The 11,618-nt window shown below is 41.2% G+C and overlaps 1 protein-coding gene across 2 annotated transcripts in view; it reads left to right on the top strand.

Annotated features, from left to right (window-relative positions):
* Positions 1-2,569: 2,569 nt before the first annotated feature.
* The window catches only part of vgll4b (vestigial-like family member 4b), a 105,057-nt gene continuing 96,008 nt past the window's right edge, over positions 2,570-11,618 (top strand). The window contains exons 1-2 of one of the 2 annotated variants that reach the window (XM_052017364.1): positions 2,585-2,712; positions 2,995-3,092. In XM_052017364.1, the coding sequence (XP_051873324.1) occupies positions 2,630-2,712; positions 2,995-3,092 (181 nt within the window). In that variant the 5' untranslated portion in view covers positions 2,585-2,629. Of the gene's footprint in view, positions 2,713-2,994; positions 3,093-11,618 lie in introns of both variants that reach the window. The other variant, XM_052017366.1, reaches the window with a different exon arrangement.

The following is an 11,618-nucleotide window of genomic DNA, read 5'->3' as shown; positions in this document are numbered from 1 at the left end:
TGAAACCATTCTGTCTCTCACATTTCCGACATTTACAAAGGAAATGGCAATTCAATTTTCTGTGGACTGGATTGACCTGGAGGTGGATAAGGAAGGCTATTCGCCCCAAATCACACTCACTGAACAAAATCACTGTTTGCTTCATTAAATCCATGGATTAAACAACAAAAGCTTCTATTTATTTATTGCCTTTAACAAATTATGACCTTCATAGGATTGTCATCAAACAAAATTTGCCACCACATTGCATATAGGAGATGCTAAATCAAGTGACCAGTGATTTGGGGAAATAGACAGATATTGAAGAAAGGTTTAAATGAGGAGAAGGAGGTGGAGAAAGAAAGTGGGGGGGGGGGGGGTGTTTACACATGAATTCTAGAATTTAATGCCGAGGCATATGAAGAGACGGCACCAATTTTGAAGCAATGGAAACTGGAGAAACACTGGAGAGCAGAAGTGGCAAAACATAGGGATCCTCAAAGGTTGCAGGTCTGGAGAAGGTTACAGAAGTATGTGTGCATGTGGTAGGAAGATTTTGGCTCAAATATGAGGAACTAAACTATGAGGAACTACTGAACTGCAAGCTAATCTACGTCAATGAGCAATGAATAATGATTCATTGGAACGTATCAGGACACAGGAAACAGAACTCTGTAGATGTAGACCATGAATCAGAAGACCAGGTGTTAAGTGGAGATTTTCCAAACTTCTTGTTGGCTTTGGTTCTATTTTTACAAAGTAAAAACGTAAACCACGGCAGCACTAAGCTCTGTCCATTTATGCAAATTAGTAATGAAAATTGCACATGCGTGGTCTTCAACATAGTTAACAGCTCCATCATCTTTCACTGCCTCACCACCATTATCCTGGAAGGTGGGATTACACTGGCCTAATGCCATAGATCAGAAGCCAGAGCCAGACATTCGCCAGCAATGATTTCTCTCCTAGTACTTGAACTCCAAATTCTCACCCCTTCAAATCCATCCATGGACTCATCTTCTGCTTCCTCTGTAATCCCCGAGACCCATAACTCACCAATTCTTCCCTTTTAATCATCCTGAAGTTTAATCATTCTGCCATGGGTGGCCATTAATTAAGCTGGGCCTTAGTTTGAGAATTTCCTCCCTCATGTTCTCTGAGTCTCCATCACCTTCCTCCCCTCAGATTCTCCTTAAAACCTACCTCTTTGGTCAAGCTTTTGGTTATTTGCTGTACTATTGACTTCAAATTTTATTTGGTTTGTTCCTGTAAAACAGTAAAAGGGGCTATATGATTGGAAGATATTGTATTTGACACTTTTGGAAGGTTTGTATCTTTGAGCTACTTGAGGATGGAGTTTAAACTGATACCTTGTGTAACATTAAGGGATTACTGGATTGAGAGGCACTACTGGTCACAACAGGTATTAAGGATAAGATTTCTTTATTAGTCACATGTACATCGAAACACACAGTGAAATGCAACTTTTGCGTAGAGTGTTCTGGGGGCAGCCTACAAGTGTCGCCACGCTTCCGGCGCCAACATAGCATGTCCACAACTTCCTAACCCGTATGTCTTTGGAAATGTGGGAGGAAACCCATGCAGACATGAGGAGAATGTACAAATTCCTTACAGATAGCAGCTGGAATTGAACCTGGGTCGCTGGCGCTGTAAAGCGTTACGCTAACCGCTGCACTACTGTGCCTGCCCAGAGGACCTGCCCGACTATTCAATAAAGGGAGATACACAAGAGGCTGCAGATGCTGGAAACTGGAGCAACAAACATACTGCTGGAGGAACTCAGCGGGTCAGGCAGCATCTGTGGAGGGAAATGGATGGATGACATTTCAGGTCAAAACCCTTCATCAAACTATTCAATAATCCTGTGTATTAGCTAAAGAGAAAAATGTCCCAGTGAAGAGTTACCTCTCATCACTAAAACAACATATACATTGTTGTTTGTTGTGTGTACATTCTCTAGATAGCCAGAATTAGAAGATAATAGCTAATTGAACTTTAGTTTCTCTCTCCCTGCATGCTGATTGACCAACAATTTTCCTGCCTTCTGTTTTTTAATTTTTTTTCCTGTTTGTCAAATGATTTTGTTTGGAACTGTTCAGAAATAAATATGAAAACCCATCCCTCATATCTGACCTCAAGACATTTCTCATTCATGGCCCGTTTAAAAAATGACAAGCATGCTGAACTCTGTTCAGCCGCTGTATGAGAAAAATAATACTACGAAAGCAAAATGTTTTTTTTAAAATCGCTGCCTCAAGTTAAGAAGGGTAAGTCGTGGCCAGGAGCTATACTCCAGTCCACGCCGCCAGCTCCAAAGAGTGGATACATTCTTTAAGTTCCTTGCAGATTTCACTGCAATTTTTTTTCTCTCTGTGCAGTTAATGCAAAACACTGGACGAAGCGAGAAGGAAATCTCGAAAGAAAAATCAGAATGACCCCCTCTGAAAAGCCATCGCTCCGAACAACAGCCACTGTACTGAGACCAAGGCTAAGGTTACAGTCACATTCTCAGCCACTTCCGCATCGTCCCCACTGACTCTACCTGAGGATATGACGCCTAGCGTGTATTAGCATAATTTGTTTGGAGTTGCTCTGAGCCAATGATGTTGTATCACTTTCACCACCTGCCATGAGAGAATTCCATCATTCCTCACATTCTTCCGCCTCAGTGTATCTACTTCACAGCCAAGGAGGCGCTGGCACCAAACACAGGTAAATAACACTGCGACCAGTCGTTGCAAATGCCACAAGTAGAAATTAGATTTATACTAAAAAATGTAAGTGAATGTCAGAATTGATAATGATGGGGAGGAGGGGTGATATTTATTCTGGATTTAAAGGTCGCCTTGTATGTTACACTAGAGAGGTTTTGGTTACTGTGTCTCTTGTCATGTATGATTGTATCGCGTTCTTGTTTAGAAGAAAAGATGCAGCCGAGTTTCTCCATTTGATGTGGTACAGGCAGTGTGTTCTGTTTTGCGTTCATTCTTTCAGGCTGCAGAGGTTTATATGCAGATATATTGAAAGAATGGAGACCCCATTGGATGTCTTGTCCCGAGCAGCATCTTTACTACACGCTGATGACGAAAAACGTAAGTATGGTAATGAGAGGATTTAATAGCAAGAGACCCGGCTTAAGGGGAGAACAGTGTGAAACTTCTTACGGAAGTGTCTTCGGGGTGATATTTTCCCTCTCGATAGTTATGATAGAGAGAAAAAGGGAGGGGGAGAGTGATGATGTCTTTAAATATAGATATATCAATGGGTTTGCCCGGTGTATTAATTAATTAATGCGATGCTTGAGACTGGAACATCAGAATAGAGTAGGCTGCAAGGTATGATCTCCCCTCCCCCAGGTTGTTGTAATGCAGTGATTCTGGTAGTTCATGCTCCATTCGGCAATTGTTTACTCGCTTCCTCCTCCAGCCGGCACATTCTGTTGTGTAACGTCACTTTCCTTTTTTTTCGTATGTGGCAATTTCGACGAATTGTTGTTTATTGGCGCGGGAGCCTGACTAGCTTTGAAGGTGTTTTGTAATATCTGATTTCCAAATTGTGTTTTTTTTTACTTTGGTGAAGTGCACCCACGCGTTTCACACTATCAGTTTGCGGAAAAAAATGAGTTCCAACGGCTTTTGTTTTGGGCGCAGCGGGGGAGGGGAAATGTGTGTGTTTTGTAATTCTTGAGTTACACTTAAGGAAAGAGGTTTGGGTTTTAGGCAGACGCTTTTCTCCCATTGTTCCAGTTCCTGGAGCAGACGGAAAGAGCGCCAGTGTAAAAACAACCCAATCCTTTTTATTGTTTGCACATCAGCGACTTCCCAAGGACCTTTTTACAGGTCTTGCAAGAAGATGCAATGAAATGATGTAATTTCTGGCCAATCGCTTCTCCGTCTCGGTGGATTTCAGCGAGGCTGTCAGTTTCGGAGAAGGGCGTTAGAGGTGGAACGCTTCTGCGGTGTAAACAGCGCATCTGTCCGCCTGCAACCCCTGCGTACAGTGGCAGTTCTCCACCTCCCCGATTATTTTAACGTGCTTTAGTCGACTCCTTCACAGTTACGCTATTGGAATATGTGTGAATGTTATCTGAATATTTTGCACGTGGAGGTATTTCACATTGACCACCAGCACGAACCGCCCATAAACTGTATTCTGTAGTCGGTAGTGGGAGCGTTCAAAATCCCCGCATCATTCCCTAAGATTTCAATGCAAACGTGTCGGCAGTTTGTGCGTCGGGGTGAATCGATACCCTTGCATGACCGGATAGTTTGGTCTTGCACTGTTTTGGGGGCATTGTGATGGTGGGAGCTGATGGGAACGTGTGATGGGGGAAATTGCTTAACATTGGCAATTGGTATAAGCGCGGGTCCAGTTTTGCTGGGTGTTCCCTGTTTTCGAGGCAATGACTTTCCTTGCCTGACCACCCCCCTCCCCCCCCCCCCCCAGTTAGGTGAATTTACATGTTTACAAAAGTACGCCCCAAATCTGTGTGTTCGTCCCAAACCTTTACCACCAAGAAGTAAAAAGGACACCAAGTGCATGGGAAGGCCACCAGCCACCGCTTCCCCTCCAAACCGTACACTATCTTCAGTTGGAAATGGGTCAGTGTTCCGTCATTGCTCCCTACCCAGCAACATTGTGGGAGTGCTTTCAGTGGAACGACTGCAGTAGCAGAAGGCAGCTCAAGGGCAATTAGGGTTGGTCAATAAATGCTGGCCTTGTTGGCAATGCCCCCTTTGTGGAATTTTGTTTTGCCAAAGTGATGTAACTTTTTCAAAGGATATTTTCTGAAAACAATTTTGTAATCCAATCAACCAGGTCATTTTTTTCCCTTAATTTATTGTACTGACCTAATTTTTGGAGTGACTGTACATTCCATAACAAGATTACCAAGATCATTTGGTTGCTATGTAGTTCCAGTACTGAGGAATCAGATTTATTATCATTGACTTATGGCACAAAATTTGTTGTTTTCTGGCAGTAGGACAGTGAAATGAATTTAAAAACAACTGTGCATTACAGGCACGGTAGTGTAGCGGTTAGCGTAATGCTATTACAGCGCTGGTGGCCTGGGTTCAATTCCGGCCACTGTCTGTAAGGAGTTTATACATTCTCCCCGTGTCTACATGGGTTTCCTACAGGTGCTCCGGTTTCCTCCCACATTCCAAAGACGTACGGGTTAGGAAGTTGTGGGCATGCTATGTTGGCGCCGGAAGCGTGGTGACACTTGCGGGCTGCCCCCAGAACACACTATGTGAAAAAGATGCATTTCACTGTGTTTTGATGTGCATGTGACTAATAAAGTTATCTTAAAATAAGATGAGAGATCAGATATCTTTATTAGCCATACGTACATTGAAACACACAGTGAAATGCATCTTTTGTGTAGAGTGTTTTGGGGGCAGCCCACAAGTGTCGCCACGCTTCCGGCACAAACATAGCATGCCCACAACTTCCTAACCCATACGTCTTTGGAATGTGGGAGGAAGCAGGAGCACCTGGAGGAAACCCACACAGACACTGGGAGAATGTATAAACTCCTTACAGACAGTGGCTGGAATCGAACCCGGGTCGCTAGCGCTGTAATAGCATTAAGCTAACTGCTACACCAAAACTAAAAGAATAATGAGGTAGTGTTCATGGGTTCATGAAACAATCAGAAATCTGATGATGGAGGGGAAGAAGCTATTCCTGAATCATCATTGAGTGTGGGACTTCAGGTTCCTGTACCTCCTCCCCAATGGTAGTAACGAGAAGAAGGTATGTCCTGGGTGGTGAGGGTCCTTAGTGATGGATGCCGCAGTAGAATGCAAAGTCCAGTTTAATTGTCCATGGTAGATCCAAATTTTAATGTTCCCTTTGGAAATGTCTTGGATTATACAATTCTAGAAAGCTGCTGATGGTGTAGTATTAGCAATGAGTTGCCTTGCATAGATGAATATTGTCACTGCACCTTGCTGCAAGATGATCTCTTGTTCATCAGTAGCACTTCAAAGGTCTTATTGACTTGCAATCTATTTTCTGCCAAGGGAGAGGAATTTCTGAGATTATTACTCACTGCCATGATTTGAAGCTGGTCATTGATCTGACAGTTTAGTCAGATTGTTAATGTACCAAGGTTGTTGACAATTTAAATTGCTTCCAGAAAAAGCAAATTTCAATTTCTGATCAAGGATTTCTACCTTGTATTTATTTTGGAATGGATTTATTTTCAGCTGCTTGTGACTAAGACAATCACAAGTTGCAAGAAATTCTCTTCCCATTCCAACCATTGTATTCTAACCATTGAATTCAAATTTCAAGCATTCAGTTTTGACCCATGACAGTCTTCTAACTAAGTGCTTGAAACTGAAAATCCATTAATCTGCAGGAATGAATTAAATGAATGAATCTGTCACATGGGCTTTGCTGTGCTGGATCCCATTGCGTAAGCAGTGCAATTTGCAGGGAGCTTTGTGTTGATGACTTTCAAGGAGACTTAGAAGATAACAGGAAACTCTTAATATTTCTGCATGCCTTGTTAGCCAGATTTAATCTGCTGTGGTTCTTGTGCATTTTTGTTTGGTTTAATTTTGCCGTCCTCATTGGCTGAAGTCATTGTCTTTCTCCTTTTGTGAGCTGATTCTTTGACAGTGGGTACTTTGACCGTGGGGGTAATGAGAACTGTGGCTAATCCTGTGTGCTTGAATGCTTCCAGCAGGGTTCCCTGGAGAACAGCCAGGACCATAGACCTGGCTAAGTTTATTTATCTTTTGCTTGTGTCCAAAAAATAATGAAACTAATTCTGCAGTTTCTCTTCTGTTCTTCTTGAACCACCAGGGCTCACTGAGACTGGCCAATGAGAAGACCTCCTTGTAGCGGCTTTCATTCCATAAGCATTGTATAGTATATAAACAGCTGAATGTTTTCTCAGCTTTGCTGATCTCAGCTGAGTAGTGCGAAGGCTGTAAACAGTAATTATGAAGCTTGATTTCCCATATTTGTCTTAATAATATCTACTCCCTCAAACAGAGTATTTATTGAATTGTATTCCAGGAGCATTCAATCCCTTTGTGCTATCGAGTCCAGCTGATGGCCAGAGACCAGTTTTAATGTGTTCTTGTGTTTTAATGACAAAGGTACAAAAGAGAGAGGAATCAACTTGGACAAGTTTTATGAAGAGTATAACTAACTAGAATCAAGTACTTCTCTGGTAGCAAGTCAGCCTGGATCTGGTGGGCTGAATGGCTTCCTCCTGTGCTGTAACAACCCTATGATTATACAGTGGCATGCAAAAGTTTGGGCACCCCTGGTCAAAATTTCTCTTACTGTGAGTAGCTAAGTGAGTAAAAGATGATCTGATTTCCAAAAGGCATAAAGTTAAAGATGACACATTTCTTTAATATTTTACGCAATATTACATTTTTTATTTCCATCTTTTACGGTTTCAAAATAACAAGAAAGGTAAAGGGCCCAAAGCAAAAATTTGGGCACCCTGCATGGTCAGTACTTAGTAACACCCCCTTTGGCAAGTATCACAGCTTGTAAACACTTTCTGTAGCCAGCTAAGAGGCTTTCAATTCTTGTTTGGGGGATTTTTGCCCACTCTTCCTTGCAAAAGGCTTCTAGTTCTGTGAGATTCTTGGGCCATCTTGCATGCACTGCTCTTTTGAGGTCTATCCACAGATTTTCGATGATGGTTAGGTTGGGGGACTGTGAGGGCCATGGCAAAACTTTCAGCTTGTGCCTCTTGAGGTAGTCCATTGTGGATTTTGAGGTGTGTTTAGGATCGTTATCCTGTTGTAGAAGCCATCCTCTTTTCATCTTTAGCTTTTTTACAGACAGTGTGATGTTTGCTTCCAGAATTTGCTGGTATTTAATTGAACTCATTCTTCCCTCTACCAGTGAAATGTTCCCCATGCCACTGGCTGCAACACAAGCCCAAAGCATGATCGATCCACCCCCATGCTTAACAGTTGGAGAGATGTTCTTTTCATGAAATTTGGCACCCTTTTTTCTCCAAACGTACCTTTGCTCATTGCGGCCAAAAAGTTCTATTTTAACTTCATCAGTCCACAGGGCTTGTTTCCAAATTGCATCAGGCTTGTTTAGATTTTCCTTTGCAAACTTCTGACGCTGAATTTTGTGGTGAGGATGCAGGAAAGGTTTTCTTCTGATGACTCTTCCATGAAGGTCATATTTGTGCAGGTGTCACTGCCCAGTAGAACAGTGCACCACCACTCCAGAGTCTGCTAAATCTTCCTGAAGATCTTTTGCAGTCAAACGGGGGTTTTGATTTGTCTTTCTAGCAATCCTAGGAGCAGTTCTCTTGGAAAGTTTTCTTGGTCTTCCAGACCTCAACTTGACCTCCACCGTTCCTGTTAACTTCCATTTCTTAATTACATTATAAACTGAGGAAACGGCTACCTGAAAACGCTTCACTATCTCCTTATAGCCTTCCCCTACTTTGTGGGTATTATTTATTTTAATCTTCAGAGTGCTAGGCAGCTGCTTAGAGGAGCCCATGGCTGCTGATCGTTGGGACAAGGTTTGAGGAGTCAGGGTATTTATAAAGCTTTGAAATTTGCATCACCTGGCCTTTCCTAACGATGACTGTGTACAAGCCATAGCCCTAACAAGCTAATGAAGGTCTGAGACCTTGGTAAAAGTTATCTGAGAGCTCAAATCTCTTGGGGTGCCCAAACTTTTGCATGTTGCTCCTTTCCTTTTTTTCCACTCTTAAAATTGTACAAAACAAAAATAACACACTAATCTTGCTTAAAATGTTGAAAAGAATGTTTCATCTTTAACTTTGACTTTTGGAGATCAGTTCATCTTCTACTTACTTAACTATTCACAGTAACAGAAATTTTGACCGGGGTGCCCAAACTTTTGCATGCCACTGTATATAAATGTTTGTATTGTGGTTTCAATAAGGTAAAGTTACTGCTTAATCTTGGCAACTTTTACACTTTTTTTTATCAAGAGCATATTAAAATAGAGGAATATGGAAGGTCAGAATAAATTGATTTAATTTTACTTAAACAATGGATGTAAAATTACTAGAGAGAGAAAGAAGTTACCAGCTGAACTTTTGTCTGGATTGAGATGAACAAATATTACTTTTGTTATGTAGATTAGACCATGACAAGAGTGATGCTAAAATGGCCTCTGCAGAACTCTCCCACATTTAAATTATTACTTGCCTCACTCTTCTACAGCTATTCAGCTACCTGTTTACAAAATGGAGCCCAGGTATTTCCATTACAGAGGTGTAGAGGCAAAGACACAGAAGGGGGATAATAAGATTGGATTTGTGCGGGCCATCTGGTTGCTCAGAATGACCCTCCATATTTGGGGCTATATATTATATATGGGTCAAATATGTTCATCTAATAACAAGGATACAGAAGTACGTTGGGTTAACTGTGTATCATCAAGTGATGTGGGTAGATGTACTGTGATATGGGAATCGCCAGACCTTTTAAAGAGGGCTAAATATAGCATTAGGTATTGATTTATTTTCCAGTTATAGATGTAATCTTTTAAAGTTGTTGATATTATGAGCTGTTAAGAAACATCTACTATTGGTTTTGTCGTTATTGTTTTAACTATTGAGGGCAACTGGTCCTGTTCCCTGAAGCTACGGAAATATGGGAAGGGGGGCTTTATCATTCGGAGTTTTATCCTTTGGGCCATCAATCAACCATATAAAATAAGGCCATTCAAATTGGCAGGGCCTGCATGGCTCTGGCCTGGTTGGGCTCTCCACCTCCTCTGTCATTAATTACGTGGCCCTTGGGAGTGCTAATCAGGCCAGTGAAGTGATTAAATTCAATGCATAATTTCAGTAAATGTTCTGTTTTACATTGTCCTATGATGTGTCTGTATGTCCACAATCTCTTTCCCTTTATTTTTCCTTTGGGCAGTGTTCCTGGATGGAAATATTGTCTGATACTATCAGGGACTTATTTTAGTAGTACAGTACTGCATTTCTCTCCAGTAGAGGCTATAACAATTAGGTCCTGAAAACTTGCAAGATTTTATTTTCGGGAGGTGCAAGCTATTTTGGAGAGATCATTGATCAGGGATTCATTTCATCTGGCAATCTTCCACATTTCTTTTAGACTATAGCTATCTTAAAAAAGCAAATGTGCAAGTTCTTAATTGCACATATTCCAGTTTGAGTTGTCACTTTTCCAGTAAGATCATTGTTTTAAATGGAAATGGAGGGATTTGGTTTTGTTACTATGTCAAGTAGCTTTTTAAAGAAAGCTTGTGTGAATTTCTAAAACCTGGTAACTGTTGTCCTTGAGATATTAGGATATAAATGCCCTGAGTTAAGTTGGGTCTTTCATAGTGTGTAATAATAGAGGCTCTCCGTTCCATCATGTCTCTGGTCTTTGTGAATTGCGGCAAGACAAGAGCCAGTCTGCATTATCACAGGTAATGTGTCATTTTGCCTCTTCTACAGAGGAAAAAATAGGAAATGAGATAAAGACTTTATCCTGTGGTATTGCAGACTGAAGTTACAATGATTCCTTTTACTTGTCCAGCAAGATGCATTTGCATTGAAGTACTTCTGGTATGGATGAACCTCTGGTATATTACATTAGATTGAATAATGTTGAACAAAAAAGCTGTACACAATTGCCATTTATGAATCTCAAAGAAAGTCACTTGAAATAAAAATTTAAAAGATGTTGCCTGCACTCAGCAAGTCGTGTTGCATCGGCAGAGAGAGAAATAAAGTTAATGTGTCGAGTTAACCTTGTCGTAGCTGGAAAAACATCAATGTGCAAGGGGTTTAAGCAAGTGCAAAGGCAACAAGGAGAGGGTAAAAAGAATAAAAGCTAAAATCTGAGATGCGATGGATGGTGGGTGAGAATAAATGATGAGTAGGATGACCTTGCAAAGCAATAGGGGACAGCATTGGGAGATAAACAAAGAAACTGTGGGTCTGGAGGAGGACTGAATGAGCTTAACAGAATCCTTACCAATGCTTGTTGCCCAGAAAGAGTGGGATCTGAAATTGCTGAACTCGATGTTGAATCAGAAAGTTGCAGCCTCTCTGACTGAAAGATAGATGCTGTTCTGCAAGCTCACATTGAGCTGTAGAGTCCTACAGCACAGAAACAGGCTCTTCAGCCCACTATCCCATTTCCCAGCAGTTGGTCCACTGCTTGCTATGCCTTTTGAGAACAGTGTCCATGGGTGTGGAAAAAGTCAGATGGAGTATGGAGGGCAGAATCATAGCAACTGCAAGCTGAGGACTGGGCAGAGGTGTTCCTGAAGCGATTTATTCCTATAGGCCTTTTGTTTTATTTGGTGTAAAATTGGTCCAAAATGAGAGAAGTATTTTTATAATTGCTAGTCTGCCTTTGATCCTTGTATAGTTTTTTTTTGGAAAATTAATAAATACATTCTAATTAGATTAGATTAATTTATTGTTTACACCAAGGTGCAATGAAATTCCTTGTTTGCATGTAGCTCACAGAGTGATCAGTATACATGATAATAATAAACACAGTAGATACAACAATGAGCACAGAGCAGCAGAATGGTGCAAAGATTGTAGTGAATGAACCATTGAGTCAATCCGAAAATGCTGTGCTGTTTCATTTGAAAGACAGCACCTT

Source organism: Pristis pectinata, chromosome 6 (assembly GCF_009764475.1).
Source record: "Pristis pectinata isolate sPriPec2 chromosome 6, sPriPec2.1.pri, whole genome shotgun sequence".
In the NCBI taxonomy this organism is placed as follows: Eukaryota; Metazoa; Chordata; class Chondrichthyes; order Rhinopristiformes; family Pristidae; genus Pristis; species Pristis pectinata.
Note: the sequence above shows the minus strand (reverse complement) of the source record. Positions and strands in the feature narration are given on the sequence as shown.